Raw genomic sequence first — 25,757 nt, forward strand, 5'->3', positions numbered from 1 at the left:
TGTTGTGCAGAGTGGTGTGTGTTCATTGTAAACAGCATGCAGGAGAAAGACTTGGCATTTTGGCACAAGGTCATGTTTGTTTTGTGGCAAGTGTTGATTTGAATGCTTATGTGTGAAAGCATGATTATAGGGCCATATTTACTTAAGGACAAGCAGAAAGTACAAACTCTCAAATTATAGAGAGGGGCACACCTATCTCCAAAACAGTGCTTAATTTATTGACATTAATTAGTTTCGAAACCTGTTGTGGCCTTGAGTAGGTAAATTGTGAGACTTTAGGATGTTCCATTACTAATACTACTACTATTACTATAATCTATCAGACCGCATTGGCTGAAATGCAAAATTGGAGCACATCCGCTATCATGTGACAGCTGTTTAGCTTTTTATTAGCTATTCTAAAAGCTTACCTGCATTCCTATGCTATCTGTTCATTGAGATAAGCCATAATGACCTGCTAACAGAGCAGGAAGTCTTGACCGATATATCCCTTATCCGGATATCCAACCTGTTATCATAGCCAGGCCATCAAATACCAACTTTTTTTTATGTCCCCCAGCATCTCGTAACGATGTACAGGGCAACCTTTAGCCCAGTGGTTCATTCATATTCACTGTACTTCACTTTTGGACCGCAACCCACCAGTGGGGAACCATTGCTATAGCCTATCTATGTGACACACAGCTGAAACACATTGTAACATTTGGTTAATGTTGTGAAACGGTCACGGTTAGGTATAAGCAACAAAACTACTTGCTTAGGTTTAGGAAAAAGATCATGTTTTAGGTTAAAACATTACATCACTTGATATGAATATGTCACATGACTCAGGTCAGTGAGTGACGACTGTACGTTATTGTGTAGTCAAACAACATCGATTTTTGCTTTCACACAGGACACGAATTGTGGTCACCTGGTCGAAAGTCTGGTTTCGTTTGAACCATCCACCCCCCATCCCTACCACCTTACATACTCTGCTTCAGACCTTCATCAGACCTTTCATCAGTTGCTCTCAGCGCCAAGTATTGCTGTGGATGGGTTTACCTTGGTGTTACTTGAAAGCCCAGTGTGTCTCATAAAGATGCAAACGGGTGCCTTTGGCATCAAAATCACATTACAGAGTGCCAGTATTTGATGCCCTGCAAATGAGAACAGGCTGAGATATCTGCTGGCTACGTGTGAACTCCTGCTATATTGGCCGTTGCCCCCAGAGGTTAAATACACATCAAACAAATAGCCGATGGGTTCTGAGATTGAATGTTCAACCATTGGACAATGAATGCCAGCCACATTTACACACGTGTCAAGTGAATTAAGGAGTGATCATAATCTACTCCATTTTGCACCCTACCATTTCTTACCCTTAAAAAAAACAGTATGAATAAATGTGGCTTAACATGCTATACATGCCAGTTGCTTATGCCATTTCTACAAACAAAAGGACTGTGCACACAGGCTCTTTGATCAGTTTCAGCATTCATGGCATGGCAAATGCTCAATAGATTAAGCCCTGAGTGCATGCTGGCTTGTTTATTGCTTATTGGCATACATGAATGTGTGTGTTTTTGTGTGTGTGTGTGTGCGCGCCTGGGGTCCTCTCAGCCAGCCTAATGTTTTTTTGCTCCTCAGCAATGTACAGCAAGCACTAGTTTGGGCTGTAATCAGTGTCCTCATGACTCCACATGTAGACCATGTGTACTCATTAAGACTTTTGGAGCAGAAAAGACGCTGCGCACCAATGCTGATTTGGGGCTGTAAGAGGTGGTTCATTAAACAGCTCCTGAGGCCCGCTCTTGGCTCTAACACACCAACACTTTCTTGCTACTACCCTGCTTCAGAAAACACTGCAACATTACATTAGGATTACCCTATACTGTGTCTCACCCAAAAACTAGATCATACATCAACATCCGGACTCAAGCATGAAGGATGGATCATTTATATATCACATTAAACTATAAAATGTCCATAGTAGTCATTCAGGTGTTTGTGCATGTCAACAATCATATAAGAATACAGCAGGTATTATGAGCCTTTACTCATCAACTATAAAAATGATAAAAGTTTATTAACTTGATTTTACAATAGTCATAAAGGAATAACTCTCTCTTTAAGTTGTTGATGTATTAACTTGTGAAGATGCTGACTTTTAATCCTCCCCTGTTGTTATCTTTTGCTCCAGAGGTGCCGCTGGTCCTCTACCTGTTCCTGCTCATCTCCCTGGTCTGGTTGTGGGCAGGACTCCATATGGGCTACAGGTACCTGTGGATGCTCATCCTCTACGTCATCTTCAACTGCTTGCTGGTGAGCTTATTGACCTGTTTATCTATTTGTCTGTTGACATGTTCACTTACTTGTGTGCCTTTTCATTTATTTATTTATTTATACAGTTCTTTTATTTATACTCTCAATCAACAGCAACATCACCGTACCAAAAAAGATGAATGTAGTGATTTGCTGTCCATTACCATCATTCCGAATCTAATCATTAGTGTTGTCATTAATTTCACTGGTGCCATCAACATAACTTTAAGTTGTCATTTTTGTTAATGTTCCCAGTGCAGAGTCATGAAGTGAAACTAATCTAAAGAAATGTTTTGATCTGCACCCTCAAGCTTGAAGTGTTCTCAGGTTTGACTTCAGCTGACATTAGAGGTACACTATTATTTTGTTATACAGCTCCCAGTAGCACCTCCAAATCACCTCCCAGCAAAATGTTGCTGTTTCACTTTTGGCACACTGAGCCAGGAGAAGTAATGGGGCACAGTAATGATATCAAGATGTGTACTTTTGGATGAGATTTTATGGAACAGATTTTTATTTTCTGTGTGGTAGTTGGTTAGTGTAGCCCTTTTCCCACTGGACAAAAGAATCACCAAGACCCACTTACATTTGTTTTTGTCTTCAGTGGAAAAGGTTACAATCGGCATTCATTCCCAGGACAAATGACTCTGCAGTAGTCCAAGGAATTTATCGGCTTCAGCTCAAATAGGCTCCGGTCGGCAGTGATGGAAACATGACACTCGGGTGGACACAATCATTTTGGCCCTTTTACAACACAATGCAGCACGCTACCACAACTTCCATCAGTCTTTGTCAAAGCAGCACTTGAGCATCAGTCCAAAAAAGTTGGCACCAATTTGAAAGTGAGACTGAACAAGTGAGAGATATAAAAAAGAGCGTTTACCGCTGGCCTCCATGCTGCTTCCTACTGTTTGCTGACCTGTTTTCCAATGTGTTTGTGATGTCAAACATGACACAACAGAAAAGCAAACTCATCTATTGCAGCGCCGTATACATGGCTTTGGTCTACTGGCATTGGAAAAGGAGTCTATCTTTTATCTTTTATTTTAATTGTTTTTTTCTGCGTTTAAAAAACCTGCATTTACATGCTAATTTGCATTCCTTGCATTGTGATACCAGAAGGCCTCCTGAAATAGAATATTGATGATTTAGGCTACTAGACTAGTGTGTTGGTGTGGATGTGTTGATGCTTTGTTGACTCTGGGAGTGAGGGAGTGATGAAGGCTACTTCATCCCACTTTGAAGCCCTACTTTGATGTGTTGGCCGGGTCAGAGCAAGAGGAGCCTCAGGAGTGGATACAGAAGCAGGGTTATCACCGTGTCACATCTCTATGAAGTCTCTCACTGCCATCTTTCTCTCTCTGTCCACTTTCTGTTTGTGCTTTTGTCTGTCTTTTTGCCTCTCTCTTAATTTGTCACTCCCCGTCTTTATTCCGACTCTGTGTTCCAAGAATGAGAAGAGATAAAGCAAGTACATTTATGAGGCACAAGATAACTGCATATCTCTTCACAGCTGGAAACTCCCAGACATTTACACTGCAATCCACTGTAACTTCAAAGAGTTGCGTAACAGACAATTATTAATGATTATAGGTTGAACTCAGCTGCCTCTGGTTTCAGCATTGATAGTAGTTTCTATCAGAGATTAGATTTCTCCAAGGCCCAATCTCTTATGCAATTTATGAAAGACTTGCTTGATATAGAGATGACAATGTGCATCCTAATGACTTTTTTAATTGCACCTGGCTGATCAGAAAGAAATGGTTTAGTGTGGACTGGGAGAATGTCTTTCTTTGAAAAAGCCTGCTTTCTTCCCCCAACCTGCAACAGCTGCCAAACCATCTCAACAAGGATATTTTTAAGGGATACCATGCAGGACATACTGACCATCAGTGGCTTGAATCCAAAATAGAGTTTGACTGAAAAAGCTAGAACGTGTTTAACACTAGTTTTAACAGTGTCACAGGAATGTAGTTATGTGGAGATGTCTTACATCTCGAGCAACTCCACAATGCTGTCTTTCTAATGATACCCAGGAAGCTCTCCCAACTCTACTCTCTTTGGTACAATAGGATCTTTTCTTTCATGTCTAGTCTATAAATGTTTTGTGGTCTCTTCTGTCATCCTCTGAGAGACACCATCTGCATGTAAAGTGTGCCGTAACAGGTCTGTGGTAGCCAGTGGTGATATGTAGCATCCGCACGCCAAAGACAACAGTGTTGCTCCAAAGTAAACTTCTCCTGTTGGTGAAGTGACTAATGAAGAGAAGTGATGTCAACGCCAACAGTCGATGTCGTACTTAACACTTGTTTATGAGCTCCAATAGAGTTTGTCCCACTCTGTGACATCATGTGGTCAGTTCCTTCAGCTGACCAGTGGCGTGATTGTGCTCCTTAAAGTCAGTGGTCGTCGGTTATGTGACCAGGTTTGTCAGTATGTACAGTTCTGTGATACATTCCTTTTTTGTCCTGAGACTGAGTGACCATTGCTTTCTTAGATTCCTTAACCTTTTTTTAACTTGTCCGTGTTTTCTAGACACAAGATTCATGTTGAACGAGGTAAAAATCCCGTCTTAATCCTATAGGAACATTTCAGACTAGAGTACTTTGTTCTTTCTGTAATGACCATAATGTGTTCTTGTCTTTGATTCAGGCCCCTGAGGCCCCCTTAGTTTTCTGCCTCCAATCCTCCGATGTCCACTTCCACACAAATAACATACAGGCATGCATGCACATACACACCCGCCCCCCTCTGCGGCCTCTATAGCAATCAGTTACATTTCTTCTGAGAAGGGGGGAATACAACATAAAAGGACTTCATGCCAGCCTAATAGATTGCCTCTCATTGCATCCAGTTTTCCCTTGGCTTTCGGCGGGACAAATTCTGGCGACAAGTTGACCCTCGGAGCCAACTTTTCAAACTCAGCATTCACAACAAAAAAAGTCTTTTAGAAAAGAACTATGGCAATTGATTTTCAATCCTAGCTCCTACATTACAACCTCAAAGCTCAGACCAAAACGGGAGCCTCTGGGGTTTGGTCTGTGTCTGCAGTAGGAATAAGTAAGGATTCATCCGAGTGGAACAGACAGGTAAAGAGCCCGAAAGCCAAAGTGTGTCCAAGGACATTGATTAGCAGTAAACAAACTCGTCTGACCCAGTTTTCACAAAGCCCTGCTCAGGAAAGGCACTCTGTGTTGATGGAGATGCTGTTGCCATGAACCACGCATGGTTGCAATTAGATTTGTGTGCACGTACGTTTTATGGAGCAATCTTTATTTATGTAGCTGTGAAGGAGAAAAGAATTGAGAGGTAAGAGGCTGACATTTGTGTTATTGTGCGGCTTCCATTAGGGACTGAATGAAAGTTTAATGAAAGCAAATGGGATCCTGATAACGAGACTGAGAATGCACTTCTCATCAAACACTCTGTACACCTTTAACAGCAATTAAATGATGTCCTGATGCAGGCCCTCAGAAATGTATGAAATAAGTTTATCTTATGGTAATGAATCCTGGTGCCATTGCAAGGGGGCTGCTTACAGAATGCTTATAAAAATTGTTGCACAAAATGGTGTGATGATTGTCATGTCCAAATCTCGTCAAATTAGATGTCATGTCAGGTAAGCAAACTTTGTATTTGCATATCATACAGGCTAAGGTGTTGCATACTTGTTTCTTGCAAGTTATAATTCCACTAGCTGCTTTCATTTTCCATTTTGTTCATTGCCTTGAGGTTAGAAGTCGTTGTACTGCAGGTTTCTGCTGCAAAGCATAGTAGAGCGGTTGTTTTTCTTTCCTTCATGCCGTGAATTTTCCATTAGGTGAATTTTCCGTGTTTACCTCGTTGTTGTTGTTGATGTGGTTGTGTGGCACATTTCCCAACAGCTGATTACTAAGCACCATTAAACAGCTGCAGATGCCACAGCTGTGCACAACTGTGCTTGTGCTGCAGAGCACAGAGAACTCTTTGGTTACTGAGTGCAGTGTTCGTAGAAAGCCACCTTTAGTTGGGATTGAACCATTCTGTGAAACAGAATAATGATGATCTTTAGACATTTTAAAGGACAAACCTCAGTTTCTTAAGATTTTCTCTTTTTCCTTCCATCCCTGGTTTTCCACCATACCGCACCATTACTCTGGACCCACATCTGTGCCACATCAGCCTGAATTAGTAGTGGACAATAATCCAATCAGCAAAGCACCACCCCTCATTTTCTCCTCCTGCGGCGGCCTCTGTGCTGGTAAACCTTACGTTGTTGCATCATTGCAGCCAGAGACATCCACAATGGAGCAGCACCATGATCCATTACAATTCAGCTCCACCCCCGCTTCCCCATTCAACCTTTGTACTCGCTTATAAATAGGACACAGGATATCTGTGTGTTATTATGAAGAAAGAAGACACTGGCCCACGCGTGTGCATGCACATACAGCCAGCTGTGTGCGGCCTGCAAAGAATTAGGATTTAGGGGAAATAGATCTGAGCACAGAAAATGATTTCCACACATCACAAGACACTTGAAGGGAATATTGCACCCATCCAGTTTATCCTAACAACAGCATCACTGTCATATGAGTCAGTTCAAAAGCCTTTTGCCATTGTTCCATACACATGTGCTGGCCTAACTTGACTTGGTTTGACTTTGCGCATCAGCACAACACAACACAGCACAGCACAGCAGGGATTTGCATCTTAATTAGAACAGGACTACCTGCTTGAAGGTGTAATTCTGATGGCTTGTCTTGAGTGGATGAGGTTTAAAAGTCAACTGTTATTTTGCTGCAAGTGTTTTCCATAATGCCACACCGCAGGTTAAAGAAGTGTACGTACTGGAGGCAAGCTGTTTGCACAGGAACAGTGTGGGCCTGTTGTCTGAAGCTCCTGATCTAAAATCTCACGGTGGCTGTTTCTGCCTTTACTTTCCCTCCCTGTGGTAGTAGTAGACTTGTTTGTACTGAAAAAAGCTGCTAACAAAGTTCTGCTAATCTGGTGATAACACATTTAATTTCGTATAATTTTTGTACAATAAAAGTCCCCTGTTATTTTGTTACGTAAACACTTTTACTGTGAAGCACCAAAAGAAGGAAATACTGGGTTTTCATAACCAACAACTTAACATGACTCCTATATGCTGAAAACGAACATGAAGCAGTAAAATAAAGCAGATATCTGAAAGTACAAACAAGAACACAGGAGAGAAACTAAACTCCAAACCACAGAGATTCAGTTAGAGACTTTGTAAAATGTCTTCCTCTCTGTTGTCCTGCACAGACATTAGTTAAGTCCCACAAGGCTTGTTTGATCGGGGAGAAGGAGGGTGGTCAGTGGTTGGCTGCGGGCAGCAAGACGTCACCGTTTTGGAGGCAGTCAGGGCTGTCTTCGGCCTGACTCCAGAAATGGTCCATCTCAGGCGTGGCGTGACACAGCATGGTTAAACTGACAATGGAAACTCAAATTTGCACAATGTGGTTTGACTTGGCACGGGCAAAAGTGCACATGGAAAAGCGGGCTTTTATCTGTTTTGACAACTCTACTTTATTGTCTCCTTGTCCCTTTCACATATCACAGACAATACACTTCCCCAGCTATTCTTTTGCTTCTTCCTTTCTCCATACATACACTTCATCTAGTTTTATTGTTTCTGCTCATGGTCTTCTTTTCTTTCTCTTGATCCAAGCTTTCCCACCCCCACCACCTTCCCTGTCCTTCTTGCTTTCCTTATGTCCTTCGCTTTCCATCTCTAAAGACGTGGCCTCTCCAGTGATCAGGGAACACTTACATAACAGGCCTATGGTAGTAAAGCCTGTTCCTCAGGCTGCACCAGCTGCTAATGATCTGTGCTAATCACCCACAGCGCTGTTGCGATGGAGCCGCACTCATGGTTAGCAACATACACACCCTTATGCGAATACACACCTGGCTGCTTTTGTTAAGTGTTTTATGTTACCACACAAAGAAGGTTCATTTGTCTTTAACTTCATATGCAGAAAATGCAAACAGAAAGATTTGACAGTACAATCACAGTACACAAGACTTACACCTTACCTTTCTTGATGGACATAGTGTCCTCATGTTTAACATTGATGTACAGCACTCATAGACAGTAAGTGTATCTCAGTCTTAAAGACACACCAGGCTATAAAGCACAGCTAATGACCTGTGTGGTCTTTCCATGTGTTTTATCTGTTTGCAGCCCTTTTTTCCCTTCCTACAAGCTGGATGTTCAGGTTTTACAGTGCACCCATAAAAACACAGTTTCCAGTGACGATTCCTGTTGTCCTCCTCATAATATTGATTGTAACCATCAGCACTGTTTATAATCCTTTCTCTGTGTCAATATCCCTCAGTTACATGTTGATGGTTTTACAGTTTGCTGTCATTTGTTATGCGGCTGTTTCATCTGCTGTCTCTTGTGCTCAGACATAAAACAGAAACAAGTGGTTTGGTGACATGCAGCTTTATGGTTTGAATATGTAACAAAATTGATGGTCCCAAAATTGGATGTTTAAAAAAATCTGTTTTGGAAAAGGAAAGGATATAAAAGAAATCTGGTTTTAGGGACTGAATTAGCATATCTGGAGACCACAGTCTTTCCATCTGTCTAAATGTGTGCCTGTGTGTGAGGTTGGGTTGTGCATTTGCATGCACCTGCATACACACACACACACATGTTGTGCCCTGCACTCTTGTGCAGCTCTGTCTGCCGTCATCGCCCGGTTGATGGGTGTTGTGAAATGCGGGATGGCCCTGCAGTATTTGACACTCAAGTGTTTTGGGGTAATTCACAACCCGGTGCTGTTGACCAAGAGGATTTGGTAATGACTGGGAAGTCGGAGGAATTAGAAATACCAGGGTGCCAATGATGTCATGGCCCAGTGATGAAGTCATACTTCATTAATCATATTGGGAGAGATGCTGCTGCTAATAATGATGTAAAAGAAGTTTAATTTTTAGCCCAATAGCAATGCATTGCTCAAAAGGAATGTATTCTGTCTGCAGTATAGTGATATAACAAAGTTTATCCTGAAGTTTTATAACTTTAAAATATATACATTCATATTTAAAGCATTTAGTTCTTGGGCCCCTAGCATTACAGTCAACCATGAAACCTGCCAACATCAGAAACGTTTTCCTAACAGAAAGATGAAGCTAGCGATGTTACAGATTCCATGAGTCTGTATCAGGCTTTAAATTAAGCTTACATGATACTGAGGAGCTCTGCAAGTAGATAAAGTGACAGGGCCGTGGAGAATTTCTCATAATGCTCACCACCCCCCTCTCTCCACAGGGCTTGTATGTGTTTGCAGTGTACTTCGTCATGCACAACCAGCTGTGTTGGCCGACCAAAGCCAGTTACACAGTGGAGATGAGCGGCCATGACAGTCCCGACTCCACCTACCAGGGAGGGGGACCCACCACTGTGGGAGGTGACATCAGCAAATCGACTCAGAATCTCATCAGCGCCATGGAGGAGGTACACACACACACACACTCACACACACACACACACACACACAAAGCTTTAACAGGCCATCACAGAGATAGAAACACTTGTGTTATACATACTCCATCACCCGTATATTCCATACTCTAGTGCTCAGCATTTTTATTTTGGTTACAGTGCACTTCATTTTCCACTCTTAGCTATTAGCCTAGTTATAGAAAGTTATGTTTTTTATGATCTAGGTCTTCTGCTTGTACATTTCTACTGGTTATGAAACATTTTGCTCGCAAACATCTTTGCTACAATCTGGGGATGCAGCACCCAGTCCAAAATTCACTTCCCTGTTCAATCTTAACCTACCATACTTATCCTGCCTGTTGTCCTTCCTAGTGTGTCAAAACTGGCAGCTTGGTTGGTGGCCGTTGGTGTCAGATTCCAACGCACAAGGCACCTTTCATCTGTATTAGGGCTGTCAGAATGAACTTCGCTATTCGAAAACAATTCGAAGGTTCGAATATTTTGAAAAAAACAAAAAAAACCAAAAACGGTGCTTTTTGGGGAAATACATGACTGTCAGAGAAGCCCTATTTACAAACAGACCTACAATCCATCTCCTCTCCTCTCAGTCGGTACCGACACCGCTGCGCTGACATGCCGGAGACGCTCACTTTTGCATGTGATGCAAAATATTAAAATAACGTCATTATAACACAAAAATATAAAAATGCGGTGGTAGGCCTAGGCTATAGCCTATACCAAGGAAAAATTTGAATGTTATTCGAATTTTTAACATAAAAAACATTAAAAATTTGAATCTGATTTTGGGGGAAGATTGACAGCCCTAATCTGTATGAGACGTACCGGGCTTTCTGCTAATTTTGATGTAGATGACATAGTATAAAAAGCAATAACAGCCTGCTATGTACTGTAGTCATGATTATGATTGTAGCGCACGCTTATGTCTTTGATTAGTTACAAGCTAATCTGTGATGGCAACATAGAAAGGAAATGAATGGTTTGAGAGAGCCTTATATCCTCTGAGGTGGTATTAAAAATTTGAGAACCACTGGTGTAGTATAAAGAGCGAGGAAGTCCAAGTAGGTTGGGGTGGTTGATGGGTCAAACAAACACAGGACTTTTACCCGGGAGACCTGTGTTCATGTCCTGTTTTTTTCAACTGCATTACCTAGTAAATGTCACATAGCCTAGATCATGTCACATACATTATGTTACATAGTCGTTAACCTACTTAAGTTATATAACAAATTTAGTTAGTTGACTTAAACCATGATGTTTTTTCTAAAGTAGTTTTGTTGCCTAAACCTAAAATTGTTTGGCGGCAACACTTACATTTACTGTGAACATGGAAGTTTATTTTAAAAAGACACTGTGCATGCAAGTTGGTATACCTGCAGCTGGAGCAGCCACATGACTTGCCCACCATACTTACACGTCAGTCCATGATCAGCCCCCTTCACCCCTTGACCGCGGAAGCTTAAGTCGCAACATAAATTCTAAGTTAGCTATTAGCTAGCTATGAAGTATCAGGGTTACAGCTCGTTACATAAAGTGAATTGTGTCCTCATGTATAATAAAGTAAAAAGTGGATTATTGCTACATTTGGCCCACAGAGTCACATTGTAACAGGGCTCAGATAACTGTTGCAATGGTGGTTTTGTCTTGTACTAGTGATAGGTGCAGTTTGTAGGGGCATGTTGTGTACTCTACAAATGGAATGTGTCTGCAGCTATACGTGTCTCTGTGCATGTAACAAGCAGAAACTGACACACCATCCCTGAGTTTCCAAAACTGACACTGGAGGGGTAACTAGAGCGTCATAGTTTGAAGCGTAAAGCCAGTGAACAAGCTGTCATATTTAACGAGGTTTGAGTAAGAATGCGTTAATATATGATGCAGTTTTCTATGCAATGAGGGCAGATAGCTTACATTACCGGAGCATAATTAGTTTCACCACCAATCATTTAGATAATCTTGCTGAGAGTTTTTTTAACAAACTGTGTAATCGTCTGACTACTTGATTTTCTTCGCTCCGCTAGGGATAATTGAGTAATACATTATCATAATTTATAGGAGCAAAAGATAAAACTAGGAAAATTAGACCAAGCTTGTAATTTTACTTTACAGTCCAGTCTTTACCTTATGTCACTGCGTTCCACCTCCCCTCTTTTTCCCATGCCCTCATTCCCATGGCTCTATTTGCCCATTCCTGGTCGTCTCTCACACATTTCTGACATCAGCTGTGCATGACTCCACAAAGAACATTCATGCTAACTCAGACACTCACACTCTTTTGGCACGTCTGCCACTTCAGACTGATTCACAACACGTCTGTGTAAACGGTCAGCCTTCATAACTCCCACTAAAACCCACATCAACTTCTCCTGCGCCCTTTCCGACACATCGGCACATTGCATGGAAGCACAAAACACACTGTATGCACACACACGCATGCAGTACTTTTGTAGTGACTGTGTGTCCTCAGCAACTTTGTCCCTGGAGAATACCCTATAAGGACTGAGCTGGTGAGAGGCAGAGAGAGAAGGAGAAAAAAAGGGGGCAGGTTTAACTTCATTACTCCTGGGAACTCCCCCTTCCCTCTCTGTGTCTCGATCTCTCTCCACACACAGGAATCCAGTAATCTTGTTTTATTCATGAGAGCACACTCCTGTCTCTCTGAGATTTGGCTACAGCCCAGTGAGAACAGGAACACAGATAGAGACCACAAAGAGTGGCGATGTGAGTGTGCGATGAGTGATGATTGTGGAGTGGATCGGTTGAAAGGAAATTGAAGTGAGACTAGAATAGGGGCAGGTGCATATAACTTGAGGGTTGAATATCTTATTGAAATGTTTGAGTCATCCACTCACTGCCTCTCTCCAAAGTGGATGTGACAGATCTTAGGTGCCTGGTGGTGCTTAATTCACCTCACTGGGACACGCTGTACCGGTTACAGGACAACAAGCCTTAGAAGCTTGTACAACACACACCACACGCACACATTTATGCGTACACATGCACAGATGAGGCATTCATAATAAATGAATACAGAGGAAAACAAGGGAAGATAATGGATTCGTCTGGTTGTTGTGGAAAAAATAAGCAGGATACACGCATTCAGTGATATTCTTTTGTTGTACGATAAATCCGTGTTGTCAGTTTTCTCTTTTTATTCCACTCTCTGTCATCTTCTCTCTTTTTTTCTCCCATCACTCTTGTCTTTTCCTGTATGGGTGCTTGAATAAAACGTCCCCACCCTTCCCACAAAAAATACTATTTATGACTCTAAACAAAAGGCTGTCATCTGTCTCACTGTGCTGACAGCATCATTGCCATGACGTTAGGCTGATTCAGTATGAAACCCTAAGCCCACTGACCTCTCTCTCACCCCATGAACCCACTGTGACCCTGTGCGTTGGCCTTAACCCTTCAGGGTGCTCGGACAACATGCACTCTGCTTGACCCTAACTCGTCACAGACATGATTACACGGCTGACAGACGCAGCATCCTCTGAATTACGTGTGTGTGCGTGTATTTGTGTGAGTGTGCGTGAGTGAATTGATGTTGAGAATGGTCGACCTGATATCGCCCTGCGTTCATGTGAAGTTAATGTGTTAGCTTACCTTTATTAACAACACATGAACACAGTCTTTTATGTGTACTGTGATATGTAGCTTTAGAAGTGCAAGTACATAAGTGTTTTATATGATAATGCACATTAACTGGTTGCAAATACTTGTAAAATTATTTTGCTGTATAAATAAATTTACTATTCATTTTATTTTGCCGCTATCAAGGGAAAATCCTACCTAACAGTTTAAAGTCAAAGTTCTATTTTTTACTATCATGCATTTTCAAATTCTATTAAACAGGTTTCAAAAGGAATTTATTTTCCCAAGCATTTAAACATCAAACACCTGTTTGCATGCTGATGTGTGTGTGCTCATATGGCTGTGTATCCATGTGCTTCAGGTGTCAGCAGACTGGGAACGAGCATCGCTGCGGCCCAGCAGTCAGCCCAGCAGTGTGTTTAAACCCAGTCCCGTGATGGGGACGTACACCACCGAGGGAGGCTTCATCAACACCAACCTGGTCACCGCAGACGAGGAATCACAGGAGTTTGACGACCTTATATTTGCCTTAAAAACTGGTGAGGATCCCACCAAGACACCCATACGCACACACTGTTATGGTGAAATTTAAAAGTGTCCTGACCACTCAAAGCGCTGTTACATTACACCACATTCACCCATTCACACATACTTTCTCACAATGATGGCCTAGGCTACCATACATGGTGCCACCTGCTTCTCAGTAACCATTCACAAGCTCTCACACACACAGATGGAGCAGCCATTGGGAGCAATTTGGGGTTTAGTTTCTTGCTCAAGGATACTTTTTTTATCGTACACTATATCATCTGTTTGACAAATTAGTTTTAAAAAGTATCTGTATTCTACTTCAAACACTTGCTGAAATTCATACGAACACAGACATTATATCTTATTTATATTGCACATTGGTTTTAATTTATTATTTTGTTTAGGCTACTTTTTAAAAGCAGGGGGGTCCCGCAGAGGTTTAATGGGGATTTGGGCAAGATAAGCAGCAGCACAAACAAAGACCTTTCCAGCAGATTATACAGCAGTAAAAACATACAGCAGAAACACAATATATATTGAAATACTGTGTTTGTATTAATAGTTTTATGATAAAATTGTTAGAGTTTACAAGTCACTTTTGTTCACTTTCTTAACAACTTCACCCTCAGTGTTTTCATTTCCTTTTTTCTTTTAAATATAAAATATTTAACAAGATTCATTTTGTTGAAGCATAGTGTTGCAATGTTTTGCACCGCAGTAATTTATCAATACACAGATGCTAAGTATCATTTTTTTTAAAATATAAATATTAATGTATCACATTGAAAATACAAATTAGAGTTTTGGTAGCCTACTAGAATAATAAGATAAATTGCTTTTTCATTCCACTAGATACATTTTGCTGCAATAAAAAGTTACTGAAGCGAGATGAATGAATGGAAAACTCGTATTACATAAATTAGACTTTGACACTCTTTTGCTTTGGGGACATAATTTGCAGTTGAAAGTAGCGTAATAAATTTCAATATATCACAATAAATGTTTATAGCAATACTCAACATATCGCAAAAATATCACACCCCTAACAGTTGTTGCATATTGAGTCAGAAATATGCAACAGATCAGAAATGTTTAGTTTAGTTGAACTCTGAAAGCATAAAAACTTTACACACTTCTGTCAAGTACTTTTCCATGAAATATAAAAATAAATGCACTATATGCTGTAAAAAGGGTCGCTGCAATCCAATAACAATAGCCACAATAACATTTTAAAAATTACAGTAAAAGAAAAACACAACATCCTTCGGTTTTAAGAGAAAAGATGTGATGTTAAATAGAAATGTAATGAGATTATAAAAGTTAGACTACAAAGAGAGAGAGCTGCGTGTGTGTGTGTGTGTGTGTGTGTGTGTGTGTGTGTGATAATCTCATAGGGTACTCATACATACAGTATCTTTAACATCCATTAGCATCAGCCGTGCTTAGTCATTCCTCTGCTGCCATGGAAACCATTCTTCCTCCGTTGCCATCAATGTTTAATGAGCTGAGGGCCCAAACTGCTCACTGATATATCACCAACACACACACACACACACACACACATATCTACACACACAGTCCTCTCCTCACTCTTTGAAATCACAGAGTAATTGCCTCACAGTGTCTGAATGAGAATCAGGCTCAGCTGGACATCAGCCAACAGCAGCCTCGGTGCACCGGGACACTCCTCTACTGTTAATGTGAGACATTACCAGAAATAGAAGGACTCCACTGGATTCATTTTCGCACAGCTGAAAAATAACCACTTTAAAATGAGTACAAGATAGACGTGATGCAGTGATGCTTACGTAAATCTAATTTTAGAATCTGCTGTAGGCTCATTTATTCAGCTGTTTGGTGCTGTCATTGCAAAGTGTTAGCCTTATATGCCAGCAAATTCATCTAGCAAAATCATCTTCTTCCTTTTTTTTTTACATTTTTTGACAGCGAGGCTTGTGGCGAAACTGTGAACCATTCGAGGCATGCAGCAGGATCATAGTAATGAGATGAATAATCTTTGAAGCATGGAGGTTTCTGTGGGGTTTCGGTGAAAACCTACATGATTGTTCTTGTTTTACTTTCAGCTGCAGAAATGAGTCAGTCTGTGATGCCTTAAAGGGACAGTTCACCCCAACATCTCAAATACTTTTTTTTTTTTCATTTTATTTGTAGTGGTATTTATCAGTCTAGAGTGTTGGAGATATTGACTGTACAGATGTCTGCTTCCTGTTGAATTTAATGGAACTAGATGGCACTGTTGGTGCTAGAATCCCCCCAATACACCGAACTACACCTGCCAACTGTATAACCACACAGAAGGAAGCTAGCACCCACGGCTTGCTCACTCAGCACCTGCAGATGGAGATTTCAGAGGAAATGCAGGGGACTTTTACTTGGATGTAGTCAATGACATTACCTCATAAATTGAAAAAGGGTACAAACTGGTACATGAACATCACCAGAATGCAGGAAGTGTTTGCAGGAAGTTTTTTTTCTGGTAGAGAACCCCACAAAACACCCCCTGTCAGATGTGTATCTCCCAATATTGAAACAAAACCTACACCCTAGCTAGCATCACTGAGCTAGCTAACTTTAACGCTCAACCGTAGAGGACGTCATTAATGTTTACATGCACAACCACTGTATCACCGCGCAGAAGGACGTTTTTCAGATGCATTAGTTTTGGCACTTTGAGCACCACAAGCCGAGTGCCAACTAGTTCCATTATATTCGAAAGAAGGCAGACATCTCTACGGACGATATCTCCAACACTCACAACTCAGCAACTCATACCAAAACAATGTGCACTAAATAGCGCTGTAGTTAAGAGAGGAAACATTTATTTTTGGTTTTGGGGTGAACTGTCCCTTTAAAAGTACAGTATTTTTGAACTCTTGCAATTGTCTAATCTCAAGAAGTGAAAATGCCAAGAGCTCTGTCTGGCTCTACCAAACAGAATTAAATACAACACAAGACAATTAATAAAGACTGACATTGAGACAGAACATCATAAAACAGCATGGCTTTTATATGACATAAATGTATTTTATTCTTATTTTATTTTTTTAGGAGAGAAGCTGTAATGGAAATTCTTGTCTGGTGCTCAACCCTGGATTCGATTACTTTTTATTGCTTTACAGATCGTTGTCAGTCGCCGTTACTCCCCACCAATAGCAAGCGCTCCTGCTGATGGACAGCTAATCATTGAACACAGTCATTCAGCTCAGCTTTAAGTATATCCCAGTCAGCTTGAGTATCACATCATGAAAGCAGCAATAGTCTGGTCCGTTATATGGCGGTGGCTCTGGGGGAGATAAGTAGTGAAGATAGACTGACTGAACCGATAAGACCATAAAGTTAATGGGACTGAGTCAGGTCACATTAAATGTCTCTGTTAATCTCTTGGGGTTCTGGAGATGAGGAATATCTTTTAAGGAAAATAAATGAATCATTAATCATTCATATTATTGAGCAACACCGGGCGTCTGATGGCTTTGAGTCCATTACAAGTGCAGTCCCGATGTTTGATTTGACTTTGCAGAGACTCTCATAAAGTCTGCTCAGGTACCTCCGTGCAGCGTAGACCTACATGCAGCAGCACTTGAGACCTGCTGGCATGCAACCCAGGAAAACAAAACTTGTAACCATGGAGATAGCCAAATCGAAAGGCCTTCCTAACAGGTGTGAGTTCAAGAGACTTATGGGTGTTAATGAATGTGGATTAGGCTGAGAGGATAGTGTTTCGCTTTACTAAAAACTAACCTCTTAAGCTCTTATTGATTGTGTGGTGACAGCGTGAATCAGACCCAGAGGTGTGTGTTTGTCCGTGTGTGTGTCGCTCCCCATCTCAAGTAATCTGACAGTTGTAGCAGCAGGACATTCATCTTCGCCTGACCTGCCCCTGCTGTCCCGAGCTCGTGTGGTGTTCAACCCTAAATAGCCCCAGGGCTGCAGTACACAAGCCAGGGAATTTATTGGTCTCCTTGTCGGCAAACTCAGCAGTACGAAGTTATCGTTTATATCATTCAGCGTAGCAAAGACGCAAGTTTAGCAAGATTTAATTAAGTTGAATCAGCTGGCTCCTCGCAGGTCCCTGGCATTGCCTCAAGAAAACACAATATGTACTTTTCTGTGTACAAACTAGAATGCAAACTCCAGAACTTTCATACAAACAATTTTCTGATGAACTGACAACCTTTTCAACTTTTCAAGTAGTTGCTCCACCAGTCACAAGGACATTCTTCTATTTCACACTTTCCCTGGTGACCTCTGACCCTCGCTTTGTCCGTATGCGTCACACTGAACTTATAGCCTGGTTTGATCTCAACCAGTCAGTCAGCAGTAAAGATCTTCGCTAATCAGAATTATATAACAGGGCACCGCCTGACGGGAGGTCAGTAAGTAGTGCTGTAATGAGGGTCTTCACACTTCATTTGGTAGTGAACCATTAACACACACACTGGAGCACCCACACACTTTCAGCACACGTACTCTACATAGTACGACTGAGAGCTGATCATTAACTGCGAAAGGGCAGCTTTTTCTTATCAGTGTCAGAAGGAGCCGTGACTGCCTGAAGCATCAAGTGTCTGCCAGCTCCTCTGGTTATGTCATAGGTGCCAGAAGTCATCTTATTCTGCAGGGTAGCGTTTAATGCAGTGTATTCAACACTGGACAAGGAAGCTGACGGCACCCACCTTTGGTTTGCTATGCTTTATTGACAACACTATAATACTGTGTTCAGAAAAGACATTGTAGAAGTTACGAGAACATAGAAGTCAAGGACTGTTCATGGTGTTTACACAGCCAGCAACCTTTGTTATAACAGGAACATGTATTCAGTGTCTTGCCATGTTGTAGCTAATGTAAAAATAGCAAAGATTCATGAATGGTCTATCTCATAATTTGGAGAAATCCACACACAACGTTATTTCTTGCTTCTTGTTTGGCCTGGTAACTGGTTTTTCACCCTTACACATTAAACTCTGTAGGGTCTCTCAAGATATCCTGCACACATACACATACCTTGGTGACTGTTGTATAAAATCCATAATAGCCCGAAGCATTGATACTATGGAATTGTGCCTGCTGTTTAATTTATCCTTTGACTCATAATGAGTTTCTCGTCTCAATGCTTTCCTCAGCTCTTGTGTCAGAATCTGCCTATCTGATCCATGTACTTCTTTTTACCATGACTGATCAGATACAGATACAGTATGCTGTCTGATAACACAGAGACTATCACATATAGTATTGGTTACATATATTCTGCAAACACACTGCAAATGATTTGCTGTGTGGATGTTGGTGGATTGGATTGGCACTAAAGGTGTGCACATTAGGTGGTTCACTACTGTTGCAACTCAGTCACCAGCAAAAGTGTTTCTGCAAATCACGGTTATGTTACATTTGCAAATTATTTTGCAGCAGATACTTCGAAACTTCATGTTTCTCAACAGCACTGTGGGGACGATGTGGTTAGGTTTAGGCACAGAAGTCACTTGGCCATGGTTAGGAAAAGATCATGTTCTGGTTTAAAACAGCCATGATTGGTGGCACAGAAGTTGGTGGAAAAGTCAGGGATGAGTTGGTGAAATATACCCAGGTTTGAAGGCTCAAATGCTGCTGGGAAACGCTGCAAAGTCCCAGGTATGATGCCACAAATGGTACTGGGAAACAGCAAGATGTGTCAGTAAAAAACACCCAAATTTGGTGGCTTAAATGACGCTGGAAAACGCCACAATGTGCCACTAAAAACACCCAGGTTTGGTTTAAAAAAAAAAAAAATGTACCACAAACACTGATGGAAATGCTGCAGAGGGTCACCAAAACCACAACCAGTGTTGCTGTTTGTTGGTTTCAAACTGACCTGCAGCTTGGCATGCACCTTGCCAAGGTGACACACCATCTACTGTCGCTTGGGTGACACGTTATCCACCATCCCCTCCATCTCTCAATGACAAACTTACAAACTTATATATTATGTCACTGTAGAAATGTTGATATGATCTGTATGAAACATGCAAATGTAATATATTCATGGTTTTGAAGTACAATGCAAACATTTTCTTCTGGCGAGTATTATGGTATATGTAATTTATGAAGAAAAAAAAATCATGTAAATGTACTGCAGAAATCCTTCCACATAAAGAATAACTACAAAGAAAACAATCCTGTGTTTGGATCAAAGTCTAATGTAACTTTTTTTCCATCTGTTTTAGGGACCGGCCTTAACGTCAGCGACAACGAGTCCATCCCTGGAAGCCACGACGGAGGAAGTGTAACCAACTCCCAGATAGTCGAGCTGAGACGAATCCCCATCGCCGACACACACCTCTAACCTGCTCACCTCACTCAGATCCCCCGTCCTCTATTCTTCATTGGGGGAGGAAAAAAATTACAACAGTATTTTTATATTATAAAATGCTTTTGCACTAAAACACACTTTTTGAATAGAACGTTTTCATATAGATGTTTGATACTGTATGTGATTTTTACTGTACATCTGTTTTTTTATATATATATATATATATATACATATATATATATGAACCTATACATAAATGTTTTACTAAATTAATTTTTTAAGTCCTTGATGGAGTTGTTTTCTGAATGTATATTTGGAGTTTTTTGTTGTTAGAGACCTAGCAGATGAGATATAGACAGATGTGGCCTCAGCGGAACGACTGCTGCTGAGGCTGGATATTGTGTAACATTGTTAATAAATGATTTACCATATATTTTATATTTGGCTGTGCTGATTCCATTTTTATGGCTCATAACTTGTCAAGAGATGCAGTTTACTACCGGGAGGATGATGGTGACACTTATGTAAGTGAGTCACTGTGGGGTCAGGGGTCACAACATCTTGGAGGATGGTTTGTGTGAGTAATCGCTGCCTCACAGAATTTCTAATAAACTGGTGTTGCACGTCAGAGAGGTCTGACTGCTCTGCTGGTGTCTGCAGTGAGAGCAATGAGTCAGAAAATATGAAAAAAATGTTAGCAATGCAGATCAGAGCATGGAGAATGTTTTAAATACTGTAAAACTTGAATGTGAGCTCTTCAACCATATTTGAATCTGTTTCACTTCACAGCATGCATTTTTTAAAGCGACGGCTCGTCTTTGATCTGCTCCGTGAGGAATCGTTGGGTGTGAATGTACGAGCAAATATTCCACTTTTAACTTTGACAGCAGCTTTGAACTTAATGGAATCCAAAGTCTGCTTGACCCCTTGTCCCGACCTTTAAACCTCTGCCCTCCACCAGCTCGACTTCTGAACATGCTTACTGTTTGCATGAGAGGATGTTACCTTTACTGCTCACTAAAGAGCAAGAATTTGCACGAGAAAATAAAGACGAAATGAGACACAGACTACGGAGAAGCAGGAATCATGTATCCATCCATTTGTTGCCACTGTTTGCTTGATCATCACAGCTGCCTTTACGGCTTTAGTTGAAGGTTAAGGTCATGATCCTAACAGATAATGAGAGAGCTGCAGCAGCAGGATATGAGTGTGCTACTTGAAGATATTTTGACATTAAGGAACCAGATAGAAGATGTCTCCTTATAAACCTCCCTCCTGCTGGCTAATGACTTCATTTCCCTTCCTGCAAGCAAATAGGGGTGAGAATTAAGAGGACAGATTAAAAGTAGGGAAGAAAAAATGAGTTTTCTTCTTTTACACTTTAAGTATTTTTATTTCGGAGGTGAGTCAGAGCCCATGTTTCTTAGATGTGCAATCTATAAAAACTATCGATCCTGCAGTGGGAGAGCTGAGAGAGCCTGTTTTTGTTTTTCTGTCCACCTCTGAGGCAATTTTTCACCCCTGAGGGCAAAGCAGCAAACAAACTTTGTTCACAGAGGAGTGTGGAGATATTTCTATCCTTAGATAAACCACATCACGTCCCCAAACACGGCAATGTTAAGTGTGTGCGTCCTCTGTTTCCTGCTTTATGAGACCCATCTTCTGTCAGGAGGAGTCTCTCCTTGGAGAATTGAAGGAAAACATTGCTGTAATGAGCAAAAGAAAGCAACGAAGTTATTACTCCATTTAACAAGATAACACTTCTGGGTTTGCAGCAGCAAATGAGCCTGTAATAGTGCAGAGAGAACTTCTGGTTGTAATCTAGCATTTCATTGTTTACCTCCTTTGAAGAAAAGCAGTTAAAGACACAAGCAATTAATTTCCATGCTTTATTGCAGCGTGCCGTCACGGTGACATTACAGCTCAGACATATTTCTGTTATGTATCTATTAAAGTAAACTGCAGCTGACTGACTGTATTTTGTCATCAATGTTAATGAGAAATTTCAGAAGCAAAGAAAATAGATCTCCTGCAAAAGAAACACCAAGGCTTGCAGACCTTTGGTCGGGCCTGCAGATAGATAAATCACTACATAAAAACTGCTGACTGCCAGATAACCCAGTGCACATAGCATATTTTATAATACATTGTAGTTATGTAATTAACTACACTGTACACCACAATCTTATCTAATGCTGGAGGTCAGGTGTTTGACAATGTAGCAGGCTGAGATTAGACAAATGGATCTGTAAAGTCTTCAAAAAAGTCCCTTGTCAAGGTGGAGGAAAAGAATGACGTCTGCGAATAAAGAGGATTAGCTGTTCGCCATAATGTAATTATATAACAGATGGTTGTGTATGGGGAGATGGTGACCCCTGTGCCTGGTGCTGGATGCGGATGTCCTCCCTGGTATTCTTCCAGCTACCTGCCTACTCCTTGTGAAGGACTTTTGACCCATAGCTATCACACGTGATGTCATGATAATCATACGCCATCACTCTCAGGGAGGTGTCTTGTCTTTAGGGTGTACCATCAGAGATGTTGAGGTGTTGGTTTGTCTATAGTAAGTGCTGACTCTGCAGTAAATATGATGCAGGCAACGCTTAGTTTGGCTTAGCTTAGCTTCGTTTAGCTTAGCTAAGCACAATAACTGGAAAGGGGGGAAATAGCTCGCCTGGCTCTGTGCAAAGAAGGATAATCTTTGTAAACTGAAACAAAAACAAAAATAAGCAGCAAATAATATTTTTGTAAACTGAAAGCAAATAAAAATGGTATCCTTTTGGAAAATCAAAAAGTAAACTGAAATAATATTGCCTGGTTGAAAGTATTTTAGCTGAATATATCACCACCAAAAACAAGGACACAGCATGAATTTCCATTAATTCTCATGACATTGAACCACAGAAACTGAATGACAGAAAACTGACATTCCAGGAGTTTGCGTTTTGCTTCAACTGCTTCACATCTGACAGTAAAGTAGCACAAAGGTTAAATGTTGTGGCCATTTCTACACCGTTTTGCAACAAGGGCTGACACGATATAAGTTTTTCGGTATATGATTATCGTGGTCAAATGAATGAATGATGATATTATTGTGATATCTACAGAAATTTTCTTTCTTCTCTTTACTGTGAATAATTTTCACCCAAAATGTGAGTGTAGAGAGGCCGCAGTCAAAGCAAGAATGGAAAGAAACAGAAATGATTTAGGATTATTCACACAATATAATCATAAGTGTAATATAAATATGATATCAATATTTCATTTTTCAAATATCACAGCTATCATCAATACTGATATATTATGACATCCCTATCTAGATTATATATTATATCCATTATAACCTTGGTGCAAAGGTGACAAAATCCACCTTCCTGCACCTCTAAAGCTCACAAATTAATACTTTACATTTTGTTTGTTTAATCCTTACAAAAACTGAAGTGTACACACAGCAATTTCCTGGCGCTTTCTGTTCAATCAACAGCAAGGATCTTTTGATAAGAACTATTTGTCAAACTACAGTTCCCAAGGTCAAGAATGAGCCTTAGCTCGAGCATTAAATATGATTAATGTGCTTTGTTGGAATTGGTTCTTCCTGAGCCTTGGATGTCTCAAACAGACATTTTCAGATTTGCGAGGCACTGATTTGGTGGCTGATATAAAAGCAATAAAACTTTTCTGCACTTCACAGGATCTCAGATGAGCTGCTCCGAGCTAAATCATCTAAATCGTCTCTCATAGCTGTATAAGGAGGGGGGTAATTAGACAGCCACAGCAGACAGCGTCATGTCCCAACCCTCCAGCCTCAGCACGTGAGACACCAGACTGCAGGCAAACGTGTTTATGTTGGTCTGTTCTCGCCTGTGTGCCCCCTCTATTGGCCTGTGACCAGGGGGTGGGGGATGACAGAGATAAGACAGCAGACAACCAGGCAACAGCTGATTCACACTCACTCGCAGTCTGTCTTTCTGTATACTCAGATGATGACTCTGCACTTCTAGCTCTGAGTGAAATCACCTCATCCTAGACCCAAGGTTGTCTGACAAAATAAAGGAAACAGCACCTGCAGGGTGATGAAAGGAGCCTGATTTCTCATCACTCATGCCCTATTTTAGGAACAACTTGCTTGGCCTTGTTCCAAAGTTATGAATGGGGGCTTTTCGGGAAAATGTCTTTCACAATCTTATCAGGAACGAAGCAGGAGATGAAGTTACAGCATCAAACAACAAGACGTATCACTGTGTGTATTTATATACTTTCAGTGACATTCAACTAAAATATATTATGACAACAGCAGTCTCCAAGAATTACATAATTCCTAAAATTCAATGGAAAGGGTGTGACTTTCCGAAAGGTGATAATGTCACCTTTTGACTGTTTTCACTGGCTCTTTTCTCTCCAGCATAATGAATGTAAGAAAACCCTGCTGTAATTCTTTAGGCTCTGAATAAGTACCCAGTTTAGGGTGAATATAAACTAGTCAGACCTGTAGATGCATCACGCAACACCTTGTCTCAGACTACAATAGAGTGACCCAGATCCACCCGTACTGTACAGCCTGCTGGCAACGCCTTCATCAGTTAAATCAATACAGCCAGACAGTGAGTCAGGAGTCACTGTGGTGCTGGGGGATGAGGAAGGCTGGGGAGTAAGGAACAAGCAAAGTAAACGTGTGCTTCATGTTCCCCTACTGAACATCCCTTCATTTTGTGTTGCATATTATACAGTCTTGTTAATAAGGAGAATGCAGTGTCTGTACATCCTGTGCAGTCAGAGTTTCACAGTGCAGCAGACTGCATCTAATCACTGTAAACATACCTCATTAGAAGTACCTCAATTCAATCAACCAATCAGCCTGCTGTGACGTCTGTTGGATAATCAATAACTTGCTTGCAGGTAATTTGAAGGATATGGAATCTGATTTTAGGGGGTTTAACTCACCACAGAGATCACTCAAGAGCAAATCTAACTGAGAAGCAGTAACGCGTCAGCTACAGACATGTGCACGGTACATAACACACTGTCATGTATGCATATCTTACTTTATCAATAACATAAGGTATGCGTGCATGACAGGCTCGGCAAGATCTAACAGATTTCTCTCCATACAAAGAGAGCATGCAAGAGACTAGAGAGAGCCCTAACCCGTCATATCCCTCAGAGACCGCTGAGCAAGCACTGCTGTCCACATTCACACCCTCTGAATTCACTCAAGTTCAAGTGCAAATGATTTACACTGTTAGTAAGCATTTGTGAACCCTTGTAGTTACGCACATGGACTCCTACTACATTCCCCATGTTCCTGTCAGCCTTCACAAAACACACCGCAGAACACAAAAAAGGTACGCCGAGTCAGCAGAAGCTCAGTCTGAGACGGCAATAAACCTCTGGGGCCAAGGGCCAATATTGTAGCCAGTGGATATCTGGGCCAGGACTTCCTCTACTGTGCATCAGTCATTTCAGCAAATCTCTATAAACAGATACCTACATATAATAAAGATGAATTTTAAAAACAAAATAAATAGTTGTCAAGATATATTC

General features: G+C 41.0%; 1 protein-coding gene across 1 annotated transcript in view; it reads left to right on the forward strand.

Annotated features, from left to right (window-relative positions):
• The window catches only part of adgrv1 (adhesion G protein-coupled receptor V1), a 129,946-nt gene extending 109,292 nt beyond the window's left edge, over nt 1-20,654 (forward strand). Inside the window, exons 92-95 of the mRNA XM_049579190.1 lie at nt 2,183-2,304; nt 9,593-9,778; nt 13,740-13,917; nt 20,131-20,654. Of these exons, the coding sequence (XP_049435147.1) occupies nt 2,183-2,304; nt 9,593-9,778; nt 13,740-13,917; nt 20,131-20,249 (605 nt within the window). The 3' untranslated portion in view covers nt 20,250-20,654. The remainder of the gene's footprint in view (nt 1-2,182; nt 2,305-9,592; nt 9,779-13,739; nt 13,918-20,130) is intronic.
• Nucleotides 20,655-25,757: the final 5,103 nt, after the last annotated feature.

The sequence above is a fragment of the Epinephelus fuscoguttatus genome, linkage group LG6 (assembly GCF_011397635.1).
Source record: "Epinephelus fuscoguttatus linkage group LG6, E.fuscoguttatus.final_Chr_v1".
Lineage (NCBI taxonomy): Eukaryota > Metazoa > Chordata > Actinopteri > Perciformes > Serranidae > Epinephelus > Epinephelus fuscoguttatus.